Source organism: Plasmodium vinckei, assembly GCF_900681995.1.
Source record: "Plasmodium vinckei vinckei genome assembly, chromosome: PVVCY_11".
Classification (NCBI taxonomy): Eukaryota; Apicomplexa; class Aconoidasida; order Haemosporida; family Plasmodiidae; genus Plasmodium; species Plasmodium vinckei.
Window position 1 is genome coordinate 228,137 of NC_051303.1, and position 15,842 is coordinate 243,978.

The following is a 15,842-nucleotide window of genomic DNA, read 5'->3' on the forward strand; positions in this document are numbered from 1 at the left end:
TGTAAAATAATATTTTTTTTGTATTTTTATTTCCAACTGTTTAATTTTTTAAGTGATGTATTTGCCCTTATCGAAAAATATTTTTCGTTTATTTTGACAATTTAATCAATTTTACTTTAAAAAATTTTTATATTTTTTGTATACAGTTTTTAATTAAAAAAATATGTAATAATTTGTTGATAAATAATATTGAAAAATTTTTAAAAAAATAAGAAGAGCATATAAGCTTGTAAATTTGTTTGTATTTCATTTCCTTTGATAAAATGGATCAAGCAAACTCCATATTTGTATTCTCTCGTTGCTCTCGTTCTTTCTGCAATGGAAAAAATAATAGAAAAAGGATATATCCATATAAGTTATATATATATCATAAAAATAAACAATATAACAAGTTTTCTTATAAATATGAAAAAATAAAACTGTTGCATATTTTGTAGTTATAGAATATTTTTCAAATTTTTGGAAAGTCTAATGGTTACCTGTACATTTTGTTCGTGGAATATGTCTGAAGAAAATTTAATTGCATCATTTTCATCCATCCTAATAATTTCATCACTTTCAAAATTATTTCTAACTAGTGTAACGTCTACATGTTCTTGTTTCATAGCAATTAATTCTTTATGTATATTTTCAAATTCTGTATTTTTTAATAAAGCTGGATTTTTCTTAATATAATTTAAGGATAAGTTAATTTTTTTATCAGATACTTCTTTTATTCTATTTTTATAAAATAACATTTTTCTTTTCTCTTTAATCTTTTCAATTGTTTTTATAGCATTAATTGTTTTTATATATAAATTTCTATCATATTTTATTGGCTCGTTACGAATCTTTTCAAACTCAAATACTTTATCCTCATTAAGCTCTTTGTTTCTTTCTTTACGATATATCTTTGTCCATTTTACTTTACGTGGATTATGTTTTGCCTTAAAATGTTTATGGCATTTGCTACGACAAAACCGGAAGACTCTTGCGTCATTACGTATGAAGTGTATTCCATGCCCTGCCAATAAGAAGTTTTAGGTATATATTTTTATAAATTTTTATAAATTTTTTACATTTTTTACATTTTCTGATTCCCTTTTCTTACCTGGATATATGTTTCCCGAGCAATACCAACATTTATCTATCCTCATTTTATCATCAAGAAAAAGATAAAATAAAAAAGTAAGCAATTTATCAACAGTCCAAATTGAAAATGATGGAATAGAAAAACAACAATAATTGGAAATTATATAAAAAATATATATGTAACAAAAACAAGGAATAAATTAAAATTTTTTTATTAAAAACAGCAAAGCGAAAAAAATCAATAATATTTTTTATACTACATTTTTTTGTATTTTTTTTGAAATAAAATGCAGTTTTCAGTTTAAGCCAAAATTTATATTATCTATTTTTTTTTCACTTTTTAATTTTTTTATAATTTTGTTTAGATTAATAATATCATAATAATTATGCACTTTTTTTATGATCACTAAATCCTATAGGCAGCTTATAACAACGTTCTTTGGGAATATTTTGCTAAGTTTACATATGCTTACATATGTTTACATATATTTATATAAAAAAATATATATAATTTTTTCCCCCTTTTTAATAATGCATATTAATTATGATACTTTAAATTTTTATAACTTATAATATAGAAAAAAAATAACTTTTCCCATTTTTTGAAATATTTATTTTTTCCAAAAAAAAAATAAGCATAACCTATATAATACAACCCAATACAATATATTTTTCAATGCTATTTTTTTTACTTAAAAATTTCTCTACCTAATATTATGCATATTTTTTCCAATAATTTTTTTTTAAAATAAATAGTGTGAGTTACAGCATATAAAATAGGTATAAAAATAAGAATGAAAATAGCAAGTTTGATAAAAAAAAATATGTATATTATATATAACTAGTACATTCATGTAATAATATTAATACATATGAAGCCATTTTAAAAAAAAATAAACAAACAAATGGAAGAAAACGATGGTCTAAACGATCCATATTTCTTCTTAAGGGAAGAAAATCATTTGAAAGATGATAACTATGATTATAATAAAAATAAAGTTAGTATGCTTTTAAAAAAAAATAATATAACAGAAAAATGTGACGACGGAAATGATGTAGAAAAATGTTCTGATAAAAACAACCAAATTGAAAATAACATAATTAATGAAAATAATTTAGAAATAATACAAGATATTCAAAATTATGAAAATGATGATAATAAATCATCTAATATAAAAAATAAATTAATTCATAAAGATATACCACTTAAAATACATAATATAATATCTTCAGCAAATTTAGATACCGAAATTGATCTTAGGCTTGTAGCTGTATCAATTAAAAGTGCAGAATATAATCCTAGTAAAATTAATACTCTTATTATTAGAATTAATAACCCTAAATGTACAGCACTTATTTTTAAAAATGGAAGAATAATGCTTACTGGCACAAAAAGTAAAACAGACTCTATAAATGGATGTAAAAAAATTGGGAAAATTATTAAATTTGTTACTAATCAAAATATTAGATTAAAAAATTTTAAAATTGAAAATATAATTGCTAGTGCAAATTGTAATATACCAGTCAGATTAGAAATGCTTGCTCATGATCATAAAGACTATTGTAATTATGAACCTGAACTTTTTGCAGGTTTAGTTTATAGATATAAACCAACTTCTAATTTAAAATCAGTTATTTTAATTTTTGTTTCTGGAAAAATTATTATCACTGGTTGTAAGTCTCTACAAAAACTTAACACTGTTTTTCAAGATATTTACAACGTGTTAGTACAATATAAAAGTTAATATTTTCAACAAAAAAAAAGCAAAAACAAAAACTATTACTAACTTTTTTTCCACATTTTATTTTGTTTATGTAATCATAAAAAGTATTTTTTTCAGTTTTCTCTTTTAAATTATAATCCTAATTTTTTATCATCATTTGTTTTGTTAATTTTGATAAGTTTTATGTCTCTTTTGTTTGGTGTATTTTTTATTTTTGCATAATTCATAAACTTTACCAATATTTTAATTATCCATTTCTTCTATAAAAAAATGTCTATATGCATGGACAAAATGGCTACATAAACTTATGAGCCTTTTTAAGAATATGAGCCATATTTTTTACTACTACTAATTTACAATTATACAGTTTTATTTATTAACTGGTCATGTTGAAGATATTCATTGTATCCTTTAGTTAGGGGATCCTTATTTTCAGCATATAATGCAGCTAAATTATGAATGTTGAAAATGTTTTTAAAATTGCTTAATTCGACTGATTTATTTTTTTTCGCATTATTAATATTCCTTAAAATATATTTTTGTCGCCTAGCTTTAACTAAAGCAGAGGTAAACCAAACACACCTCAAAACTTTTACCCATTGTTTTATGTGTGGTCTAGAATTCAAATTTGTTAATTCAACATAACTACATAATAATCTTTCATTAAACCGTATTAAAGAAGGATGGATTTTTTTAAATTTCATTTCATTTAGTATATTAAAACTTTCTTCTAAAGATTGTCCATCAGATATAATTATTTTCCCATGTAATAAAATACTATATGAAACTTCATCCTTTAATGGATATTTATTTAATATATCATAATAATATTCGAAATCTTTTTTATTATTTTTTTTAAGACTTATCCATATTTTTTTGTGTATTTTATTTTTATATTTTTGTATATCATGTTCTTCTTTCGAAATTTCCAATGTCTCATTTTTTTTTTCAATATTTCCTTCTTCTCTTTTAATATCTTGAGTTATAATCGATTGGCTATTTGACATATTTTCATTTGGGCTATCTGTTGTTTGATTTTTTTTTTTTTTTTTTTTGTCTTCATTAAAAATGGCTAGCTCACTATACATATTTAATTTGTCATTTTGATTATTTAGTAATTTCATTTTTCGTTTTACTTTTTCCGATATATAATACTTCTTACTTTCACAATCTATATTACTCTCTCTATTCAGTTCATTTTTTTCCTTTTTTAAAACTCGATTTGGATAATATTTATTAATTATATCATTAAAATTATTTTTATTCCCCCTTACTCTTAAAGAGGATGGCTTTAACCCTTTTTCTACATTCACCCCAAAATCACGTTTCCCTATTTGTATAAAATACACATTAAACCGTTTTAAAAAATGCATATTTTTCATAATTTTCACCAACTTTCTTTACCACATATTTATTATTGTTCCATTTTTTAATTGGAAAATAATGTTTTAATTTTGCAGTTTGGCAAATAAAAAAAAAAAAAAAAAAAAAAAAATAATTCAAGCAGCTAGCTAAAAACTTGTGCATACAAACATGTATAATAAATTTTTTTATTTTGTTCTCATTTCAAAAGCATACTCATGCTTATTATAAACATACATAGAATGTGTACAATTTTTGCGGCTCATTTTTAGTCAGTTGTTTTTCCAAATTTACATAACAAAATAAAGAACAAATAAAGTAATACAATAAAAATATAAGCAATCAAAAATATATGACAAAGTCAGCTGAAATATGAATTTTCATTAGGCCTATAAACAATGTTGATATTAAAATTTTCATACGGTTATTTCGAATTTTCTATATTTTAACTGCATTAATTATAATCCTTTCCTTTAATTTTCCTCCGCATCAAAAAACTCCAAAGAGCTTGACAACAAATTTGCTAAAATGTTTTCAGCACGCTCCCTTTTGTTCCTCTAAAAGTGTAGAACAAAAAAAGGAAATGAAAAATGGAAATAAAAAATGGAAAATATTTAATGTGATAATAAAACTGAATGAACATAGGCTCGTATTTTATAAATTCACAAAATTCGACTTAATGAAAAAACATGTATTTTTCAGGATAAATATATAGTCATATATCCTTTATTTTATAAGCTATTCAAATTGTGTTATCTTTGTACCAAATCCTGCTTAAATCGTCTCATAGCTTTTTTCTACATAAAAATAATGTCATTAATAATGTAATAGCAAAGTAGTAATGTAAATTTTCATGGGCATTCCTGTTCTGCTATTTTTATCATGCATATATATTTTTTTAGCTTAAAGTTTGTTCATTTTTTATTATAATAAATGTGCTTCCATATTTCGTTACCTCTTTACTCTTGAGATGGTCTATAAAAAAAATCCAAAAATAAATAAAAGTAAAAAAACTCAACAGGATGAAAAACCATAATAAATAACATATATGAAGCTAGCCAAAGTAAATCTCAATTCTTTTGTAAAAACAATTTAAGCATGTATTTCATTTGAAAGAAGATAATACACAGGTTGATAAATAAGCATATACCAATATGTATGTATACTATTTTTACAATTGTGTGTGCATTTTTTTTTTGTCTAACCCTCTATGATATCTTGAGTAGAATTTGCTTCGGTCGCAAAGTTAAAAACGGTGTAAGGAGGGGTTGCAACATTTAATTCTTTGGACTGATAATATTGAAATATAATTAATATATTTAGTAATAAAGAACTATAAAATTGTTATTATCCATTATGCATAACAAAAAATTATATATATTTTATGATTAAGACGTGATATGTTGTTAGTTTATATATTTCCAATATTATAAACACACACAATTCTACATACATAACAAATATTACATCCCGTCTTTTCTTTAACTCTCTAGTTTGATATAATCATTTTTTATACCTTTGTTTGAACAAAAATAAATGGGGATACTTTACCAATTGAATTCATATTGTTGCACAAAATATATTTACTTATGACAAAAAAAAGGAAGGACCTCAAAAAAAAGGATTTTAATTTGGGCATTTTTATAAAGTTGTCTCGTTTGAGCTCACATAAAAATTAAAAAAAAAAATTATAATAATAAAAATGGAGAAAGGAAAATAAACAGAATAACGTCGCCAAAACAAAAAAAAATAATTAAATATATTCCAAAATTTGTTAATATAATTTTTTAAACAAATTTTATGAACTTTTGAATTTTTTATAAAAATCTACACAACCGTATGTTGTTGCATATACCTCTTTGCTTGTCAATATAGCAATATGCTTAAGCATGTTACCTACAAGTGCATTTTATATATATATGTCACATTACAAATTCAGCAAAAAATATAGCATTACGCGGTAAAACAATGAAAATAAAAATCGAATTAATATATGCCAAATAAAAAAATGCGAACTTTATGATAAAGCGCACACAAATATATGTATATATATGTATGTATATATATTTATTTAAATATGATTATATGTATTTACACTATATTGGGTTAGTAACTTTTTCTACACACATTGTTATGTGACCAAAACAAAACAATTTATTAAAATAAATTCAGTACCCTTTCAACCGCTTATACATATTACAACATTTCAAATAAGATCATATATATACAAGCCATACAAATAAAACAAAAAACTTTCGATTTATTTCTCTTTTTGTAGAACTCGTGTGTAACATTGCTTATATGGAATATTAACTAAAAAATATAAAAAGAAAAAAGAAAAAAAAAAGAAAAAAAAAGTAAAAAAAAAGAGTAAAAAAAGAGTAAAATAAAGTAAAATAAAATATGCACACACGTTCAAAAAATATAAAATGGGATACTACAAACTCAATATAAATTAGTACATATATATAATAACATTTTATTAACATTTTTAAATGTCTGTATACATGTTTATATTCGTTTTAAAAATTTAATTAAATACAATTATTTATTAAATTTTATTTGTATTAAAAATAAAAAGAAATAAAACGCGACAATTTTAAATAGTCTCTTTTTAGTATATTATGAAATACCCCCCTTTTCTCTATACTATTCGATAATACCCCCTGTCTACATGTATTTTATTTTATTATTTTTTTTTTTTTACAATTTTTAAATAAAACCATACAAATAAGATATAATATTCTTTATTTTTAAAATGAATTGATTATAAAGAAATGACATACATTATAAAAAAAAAAAAGAGAAAAAGAAAACACCAAAATATGTAAAAAGATTTATATATTTTTAAATCAAATATACGGCTTAACTATTAAAGCTGTATAATATGCAAAGAATTTTTAAAAAAAAATTAATAAAATTTAATTTATTCTTTGGAATATCCATATTAGAATAAATAAAATTCTTCTACAAAATAAGCTAGATTATAAATATACACATGTAAATGTAATTCCACATTTTAAAGGATTGAATTATAAATAATAGAATGTATATATGTCTATACCCTTTTTAAAATATTTCTCTAAATATTGTTAATTTAATTAATATATAGCTAAGTATTTTAAAAAAAAAAAAAACCTTATTTTATATTCGTATAAATATATATAGAACGCATAAAAATACGTTAGGGAATACATGTTGGCATTACTACAAATCCATGTAGACATATACAGTGGCATTTGTACAAAATTGTCAATCCTTTTTCAAAGACGCTCATTAAAATAATGAACTACCAATGGAAAAAATTTGTTTTGTTTTGTTTTTTTAAATAAATATAACATGAATAGAAGAAATAATAAAACAATTGACCAAAAAAAAGGGGCACATATATTTAAAAATTTCGATATAAAAGAAAAGACAGATATTTCAAAAAGCTCGAACAAAACAGCTAGTTCTATAGTACACAAATTAGAAAAAAATAAAAATCCTTTGTCTAATCCCCTTAATGAAAATGATAAAACTTCAACTATTAGTAATAACATATATACTTGTAATGCTTATGCTAAAGACAAAGGCATAAAGCCCTCTAATAAAAATACAATTTCCACTGACACATGGAAAGATAAAACCAAATCCAATGCTAAACCAATTACTGTTTATAATAAATATACACTAAAAGAAAAAAATGTGCTAAGTGAAACAACTGGCGATTCATATATTTCCTCGATAAATATAAAAAATAAATATAATCAGACAGAGAAAAATCAATTAAAAAAAAAAAGTTCATCCATTATAAATATAAAATCTACTATCCAACATTCAAATAATGTAAATAAAAATATTCAAGACAAAAATTTATTACATCAAAAGAATATAACACTTACTCATGGAAATGAAATAGATCAACCAAATTTAGAAAAAAAAAAACAACAAATTATCAACCATCCTATAGAAAGACTAAACAAAAATAATAATAAAAACAATTTCGAGTCACTAAGACAAAAAAAATATGATGAAGAATGCTCTACCCATTCAGCTGTAAATTCTAAAACCGAAAAAAATTTATTAAAAGAAAAGGCAACTAAGGTAAAAGCCAGTACAATTAGTAGTCCAGAACATGAGACAGATGAAATAAAAACATCTATAAACAAAAAATTTGTAATAAATAATAGCATATTGAAAAATAAATTTGAAAACAATAGTTTAATTACTGATAAAAAAAGTAATGATTCAGAAAATAATCAAAATTTAAAAAAGTTTAAGAGAATTATTTCATATAATCTTCCTCCTACAAAAAAAAATAAAAATGAAAATATACAAACATCTAAAAATGTGACATGTTCTATATCATCTAATAATATATATAACAATAAGGATAATGTAAAAAAGGTAAATGACACAAATTCAAAAATTGATTTATTGGCAAATCCCATAAATTCTAAACTTATAGAGGATTCATCTATTTGTAATGATATGATTTCTACTAATGTAGATTCAAAGCCTGTTTTATTTAATTATAACAATTTAAGTTATGTACAAAAAAAACTAATGCACCCCAAGGCATTGTCTACCATGAATATAAAAAATGGACAAAAAATTTTGAATAAATCAAATATAAGAAGTATAAGCAATAGTGAAAAAAGCCAAACAAAATCAATGGCTTACTGTTCTGAAAATGAAATAAAGCCCTTCTTATTTAAAAATAAAAATATAAAAAATGAAAGTAGCAAACATGCTGATAAAACAGAAAAAAGAGAAGAAATTACAAACAAAATAGAAACTTATAACAATAAGAGTTTTAAAAATAATGAAAATGATAGTTTAAATAAAAAATTTATTCATAAAATTACCAACACAAAAAGTTATATTTCAGTAAAAATGAAAGATAATGCAAATCCTACAATTAATAATTCTACTGATAAGGAAAACATTTTAAAAACGGACAATAGTGAACTTGCAAATAAAAAAATGAGTTTTTTTTCGTCGGCACACAAAGATATTCACATACGTCATACAACAAAGTTAAACAATTCCAAAGATAATAAATTCTTTTCCTTATCTTATAAAAATAAAAATATAATCGAAGGAACTAATGAATTGGATTATCTGCCAAACCAAGGCTTTTATTCAAATAACAGTAGAAAAAATGAAAATTTTAATAATATCATAAGTAGTAATTATAACAATGATACCATTGTTGAGAGTAGTGATAAAATAAATGTCACTACTAAACCAATGGATTCCATAGATTCTGTTATTCCATCTAATATAGAAAGCGGCCTTCATGGAGTGAATCGCCAAAATTATATATTAAGAAAAAGTTTTGATCCTAATTCAAAAATATCTAATTTATTTCAAACAAATAAAATGAATAAAACTATGTTAAACACAAGACGTGAATCAGTACAAATAGGATTAAAATTCGATGAAATGAAAAGAAAAAGTTTCGAAAATTTTAATAATAATACACAAGTTGAAAATGGTATATTAAAACATAACAAAGACATATTAACCAATATCATAGTAAAAAATGATAACACAAAAAAGCAAAAATCCAGAAATGACATTATTCAATCGGAGCAAAGTGACGATAAGATGGAATTATTAAAAAAAAGGAAATTAGGCTATACTGTAGGCATAAATAAAAGTGATGAAGAAAAAAAGTCAGCAAATACTAAACCCGCAATTTCATTCAATCCATCTATTCGAAATATTATAGAAAAAGTTGTTGGCAAGCATTTGATATTAAGAAGTAATATGCTAAGTGATAAAAATACAGCCAAGTTAGATAACCACGAATTAAATAATAATAAAACTTCTAATATGAAAAATGTAAGTAATAGACTAAAACAAGGAGATAAATTCAGTTCAGTAAATCCCATCAGTTTATCTAAATCATCTCTTACCCAAACACAATACAATCACATTTCCAGCAAAATAAATACAGGTAATAATTATGCACATGATATATATTACAACTATATCAACATTTTTTAACTAACAAATTGGATTTTTTTTAATCTGATTATCATTGTACATGTCTCACTATTTAAAAACTTAGCAAAGATAATATAAACAATATAATGCTAAAAATGATAATATTCATTTTTTTTGTGCAGGAAATGAAGTATCAAAAAATGTAAAAAGTAAAGCCAATACCGCTGTGAATATTTTATTAAAAAAAGTCCCAACCCCAAAAACTGAAACGTCCATAAATATACCCACCATTTTAAATGTCGAAAATGATAGTGATAAAAATGAAACAAAAAATAGTCATATAAATAATAGTACCATATCAACAGATTTAAAAAAAACAAATAATATAATATTGAATTCTCAAATAAAATCATATTGTAAAAAAGATTTAAACCAGATTAATAATATTTCAAAAAATAGACAACCACAAACTATCAACTATGAAAATGATGGAAATAATCTGGATAATTGTGTTTCAACAAAAGAAGGACCATACCAAAATAAAAAAGAAATAAATTATTCACAACAAAATTATGAGAATAAAAAATTGGAAGGAGACTCTTCCATTCTATTAGGTAATCAATTCATTTTCACTTCATTAAATTAACATTATTTTCTTAAATAAGTAGTAAACATATTCTATCTATATATAAGTTCGTTTTGTGTATACATTTACATTCTCATAAATCGGTTTTATTTTATCCCTTCCCAACTTAATACACAGAAAATAATAAGGACAAAACAAAAGCAAATTCAATGGCCACAACTGATAAATATAATCACATAATTAATCGATTTATAAATAATGGTAACTCAAAATATGATAATACACTTAACAATAGTTTTGGGGACATTGATAGTATTTTAAACTTTTCAAAGTATTCCGAAATAAATAAAAAAGGTTTTCTTTTATCTGACAATAAAGAAGATAAACCAAGTCAGCATACTATGGGATGTACAAAATATTCTTTACTTTATAATAAAAACGGCGAAATAAATTATAATAAAAATTGTGGTGAAAAGATTGAAGATAAGGATTTGAATTTATTTGGTATGCTAATCGAAAAAGAGTGCAAAGACAAAAAATTCGAAAATACAAAAATAGATAATGATAATAAAATCGATGAAATAATGCAACTTCAGAATAATCCAAATTTTGAAACATCGAAAAAAAAAAAAAAAAATATTCCTCATAAAAAAGAGAATGTCGAATCAAAATATGAGGAAAAGAAAAATAATGAACATACCACGCATGATGATAAGTGGCAAATAAGTGAATGCCAAACAAATAGAAACGATAAACATTCTAAAAAATATATCAAGAATAAAACAGATTGTGCCGATTTAAGTCACAACGAAGATAAAATATTTGAACAAAAAAAAGAAGAAATAAAAATTAATGAAAAAACACAAAGTAAAAACGAAAAAAATGTTGATATACAAAGAGAAGATAAACAAAGTAAAAATTCGGACCCTAATTCATTTCAATTAGTTAACAATAAAATAATCAAAAAAAATAAAATGGATTGTACAAATAATACTGATGAAAAAATTAAGATTGTAAAAAAAAACAAAAATATACATACCCCCTTAATTAGTAATAAACCAGATAAAAACCAAAATTCAAATTTTAAAAATTTTGATAATAACACTAATAAATGGAACACAACACAAAATGATATTCATCATTTATCTAACTTAGATAATCTCGATTTAAAAAAAAATGCATACAACCAAAACACTAACAACAATGGTGATCAAAAGTATGTAGCTATACCTGTACAATCTGAATCACAAAATAATCTTTTCAAAGATACTTACTTAGATAATTATGATAGTAAAACAAAAATGGCAGAACATGACAAAAAATGCATTCCCAATAATAGTCACCCAGAACCACTTTTAAATGAAACCGAGTTAAATTCTGTTTGGACTAGTGAAGAAGCATGTGAAAACAAAGAGGATAATAAAAATGGGAATTCTTTTTCAGCCAATGACCATACAGAAGTAATACCATCTCAATGTGAAGACGAAATAAATTATGATACTTTAAAAAATAAAAAAAAAAAATGGGGAAAGTATATTATGAGTTCAAATGACGATCTTGATATTTCTCTAAACAATAATGACTATGAAGAAAACGAAAAAAATGATAATATCGAAGGGGGACATATTTACAATAATAATGACAATAACGATTTTATATTTAACTCATTTATTTATGATGAAGATACTTTGTGTGATAGAGAAAAGGATCTACCCCAGTTAGTTACTTCAACTATTCAACCAGATTCAGTACAGAATCAAAAAGAAACAAAAGAAAATATTTCACAACCCCATTTAAGCGATACAAACAAAATTGATCATAACATTAGTCATGAGCAATCTGAAGACCCAGACAGTGGTAGTACTAATTCGATTTATAGAAAATTAAAAAATGCTTTTTTTAGCAAAATAAATAAGTATGTAAAAAATGATTCTCCTAAAGATACATCTCTTTGTACTGCATCTGATAATAGTGGGTTTGAGCATACTATTGAAGAAGGTAAACGAAAAAAAACAAATCAAGACAGTACATCAAATAAAAAATCAAAACCACCAATGACAAGGAAAAAAGTTCGAGCAAATTCTCAAGATGATCCAAATGTTAACATATATGAAAAACATTACATAACCAGACGAAGAAAAAAAAATGAATCTGAAAATGATGGAAATGGATCAAAAGAAATTTCCGATACCTATACAAATGTCATTAAGAATATAAAAAATAAAAAAAATGATGTTCTCGAAAATAATGAAACAACTAAAACAGACACAGAAATAGTAAACCAATTGAACTATTCAGATCATATTTCAATTATTTCTAATAATCAAAATAGTAATAATTTTTCATTAAAAAATTCAAAGATGATATCATTATATGACCAAGTAGATGCACATGATGTATCAGAAAATTATGCTACTAATATTAGGAAGGAAAATACGAATGAAAAACTTTTAAAAGACAAAATCGCAAACGAATTAATTATCGAAAAAAAGGAAGTACATACAAAATATTTGGAAATAGAAGAATATCCAAATTATAGTAAAAACATTTTTGATCCCACATCTTTCACAAATATAGATGCACATTATGATAAAAATTCAAAGTACGAAACCAGATGTAGCAGTAACAATATATGTCAAGAAAATAATATAAATGAAAAAATAGTAGACCCCAAAATGGGAACAATAGAAATAAGTAATTATAAAAATGGTAGTAACACTGATGAAGTAGTAAACATAAGCAATGACACAAATTTAGAATCTAATAAATTGAACCCAAATAATAATATTATAAAAACAGATTCAGCAGATGCAATATTAAAAGATAACAATATCAATGATGAATCTGAAAAGCAAATTATTAATGAAACAGATATAAATGGAATAGATACGAAAATAAATTTATTTTTAGACAAAATAGAAGATAAGAAACTAACAGATAGTCTTATAAAAAATCGTATAGAAGCAGAAAAATTAAATAATGAAATTCCATATATAACTAACATATATGAAGAAATGCATAGATCCTCTGTTATGCCATTAAGAATTGAAGCTTTTCATTCGTTAGAGGATCAAAGATTAATATATGGAAATCCAGATTGGCAAAAATATTTTTGTCCATTGTGTGATCAGAAATATTATCCTCCTAATGTTTATGTAAAAAATTATATACATTATTTAAATGAACATTGGAAAAATCGAAAAAATTTAGGTGGTTATATAATATTTCCTTGTAAATTAGAGCATGATAATAATGAAATGAACCCATCAGAAAAAAAAGTAGATGTAGCAGTTACATCTTATAATCCTCCTAAAAAATGGAAAAAAAAAAAAAAAAAAATGAAAAGAAATACAAGATTATTTATTGATCCACATTATCATTGCCCATTATGTTTACATTTACAATTTGATGATTATGAACTTTTAGTTGATCATTGTACAAAATTACATAAATCTACAGGAGCAGATCCTACAAGAACTCTACCACCATCTTTTATGCACACACCATTTATTAATAACAATGATTATTATTGTTCTATAAAAAAAAATGAAACAGACATAAGTAGTAGTGATATATTAGATTCTGATCAATCAGATAATAAAATAATTTTAGAATCCAAAAAAAAGGGTGATCCCTTATTTCATGATCCACCATCTCAATCAGATCCATTACTTGAACTTAATAATTTTAAAAAAAATAAAATAAAAAATGGAAGAATTAGTAAAGTTGCTTTTTGTGAAGAAATTAAAGTACGAGAATATGATATTGAATTATCTAAAATCGAAAAATTTGGGGCCAGTATTGGTCCGGTTTTTACTGATGATAAAGAGGAACCAGAAAAAGTTCTTGGATCTGAAGATTCACTGAACCCCTCACAATTACCAAATGAATTACCTGAACAAACAGATGTAGCTTCTAAGCCATTAGATCATCTTCCAATTTCAGAAGAGCCACTTCCCGAATCTCATAGTAATAAGCCTGTAGATAACTCGGTATGTTGTAAAAAACTAAATGAGAATAAAATTAAAGAATGTTCAATCCCTCAAAATAACAATCAAAGTGATTCTACAAGTTTTGGTACGAAAACAAAAAGTAATGATAAAATGAACCCAAATAATGTATGTGACAATTGCTCCACATCTACTATACTAAATAATAATACTGAGCCAAGTACTTGTAAAAAAAACAAAGAAATTTCTAAAAATGGTGAACATACTGGATATGCAAATAATATGGAATCTAAATCTGGGCATTTGAAAAATGATAATAGTGAAATATCCAAAGATGAAGAAGCACAAAATGATAATTATACTAACCTGTTTAATAAAAAAAATTGTATACTAAACCCTGATCAAAATAATTGTTTATTTCAGGACAATTCTAAAACTAATTTTTTAGATAAAAATGAATCCAATAATTATGACAATGATTATGTTTTAAACTCAACAACAGATGAATCAACAAATGAAACAGATGATCAGGAAAATTTGAATCAAAACGATGGCAAAGAAGGTTTTACTAAACAAAGAAATAAAAATAAACAAAATTCAACAAACAGTTCCTTCTCTAATTTATTCTCCTTAGATTCAATATCTAGTTCAAATGTCAGTGACATTATTCCAGCTTCAAAAGATGAATTTGAAAAAATGTTGCAAGTCAAAGAACAACATCTAAGTGAAATTTTGTTAGAGAATATAAAAGAAAATCGAAAAGAAAATATATTTAATCAAAATGATGAAAAAAAAGTTGGGCAATTTATAAAAAAACGTATTATTCATATACATAAAAATGTTATATCAAAATATAAACGAAAGATTAAAATGTCTACTATACAAAATCAAAAACAAAATGAAACACAAGAACCAAAATCTTGTTTAGAAAATAAACAGTATGAACATGTTTATATCCCTCCAAATAATGTCAACTTAACTCTGAATAATGAAGTAGAAAATGTACCACTAAAAAAGGTTATACGTACTAAAAAAAAAGAAAAAATACCAACACAACGAAATAATTGTAGAAAAAGTTCCAGAAATAAAAATAAAGTCACACAATGATGTGGTCATATATTTACACTTCAAATATAGAATATGTGCCTGATTTGTTTTCAAAAATAAAAGGCCTACAAAAGCTCTTATTCGCTTACTTGTGTAGTGTAGTTT

The 15,842-nt window shown here is 23.6% G+C and overlaps 5 protein-coding genes across 5 annotated transcripts; 2 read left to right on the top strand and 3 right to left on the bottom strand.

Annotated features, from left to right (window-relative positions):
- Nucleotides 1–268: 268 nt before the first annotated feature.
- Nucleotides 269–1,136, bottom strand: PVVCY_1100660 (60S ribosomal subunit protein L24, putative; the record flags this gene model as incomplete). Its single annotated transcript, XM_008626308.1, has 3 exons — nt 269–313; nt 480–1,003; nt 1,091–1,136. 3 exons carry the CDS (start codon nt 1,134–1,136, stop codon nt 269–271), a joined length of 615 nt encoding a protein of 204 aa, XP_008624530.1.
- An 840-nt stretch (nt 1,137–1,976) lies between these two features.
- On the top strand, nt 1,977–2,816 carry PVVCY_1100670 (TATA-box binding protein, putative; the record flags this gene model as incomplete). The annotated part of the gene is made up of 1 exon (XM_008626307.1): nt 1,977–2,816. One exon carries the CDS (start codon nt 1,977–1,979, stop codon nt 2,814–2,816), a length of 840 nt encoding a protein of 279 aa, XP_008624529.1.
- A 338-nt stretch (nt 2,817–3,154) lies between these two features.
- On the bottom strand, nt 3,155–4,177 carry PVVCY_1100680 (conserved Plasmodium protein, unknown function; the record flags this gene model as incomplete). Its single annotated transcript, XM_037634521.1, has 1 exon — nt 3,155–4,177. One exon carries the CDS (start codon nt 4,175–4,177, stop codon nt 3,155–3,157), a length of 1,023 nt encoding a protein of 340 aa, XP_037490613.1.
- Nucleotides 4,178–4,630: 453 nt separating this feature from the next.
- PVVCY_1100690 (conserved Plasmodium protein, unknown function) lies at nt 4,631–5,796 on the bottom strand (the record flags this gene model as incomplete). Its single annotated transcript, XM_037634522.1, has 5 exons — nt 4,631–4,714; nt 4,922–4,954; nt 5,113–5,132; nt 5,363–5,447; nt 5,674–5,796. 5 exons carry the CDS (start codon nt 5,794–5,796, stop codon nt 4,631–4,633), a joined length of 345 nt encoding a protein of 114 aa, XP_037490614.1.
- Nucleotides 5,797–7,496: 1,700 nt separating this feature from the next.
- On the top strand, nt 7,497–15,737 carry PVVCY_1100700 (conserved Plasmodium protein, unknown function; the record flags this gene model as incomplete). Its single annotated transcript, XM_008626305.2, has 3 exons — nt 7,497–10,104; nt 10,277–10,708; nt 10,858–15,737. The coding sequence occupies 3 exons, from the start codon at nt 7,497–7,499 to the stop codon at nt 15,735–15,737; spliced, it is 7,920 nt and encodes a 2,639-aa protein (XP_008624527.2).
- Nucleotides 15,738–15,842: the final 105 nt, after the last annotated feature.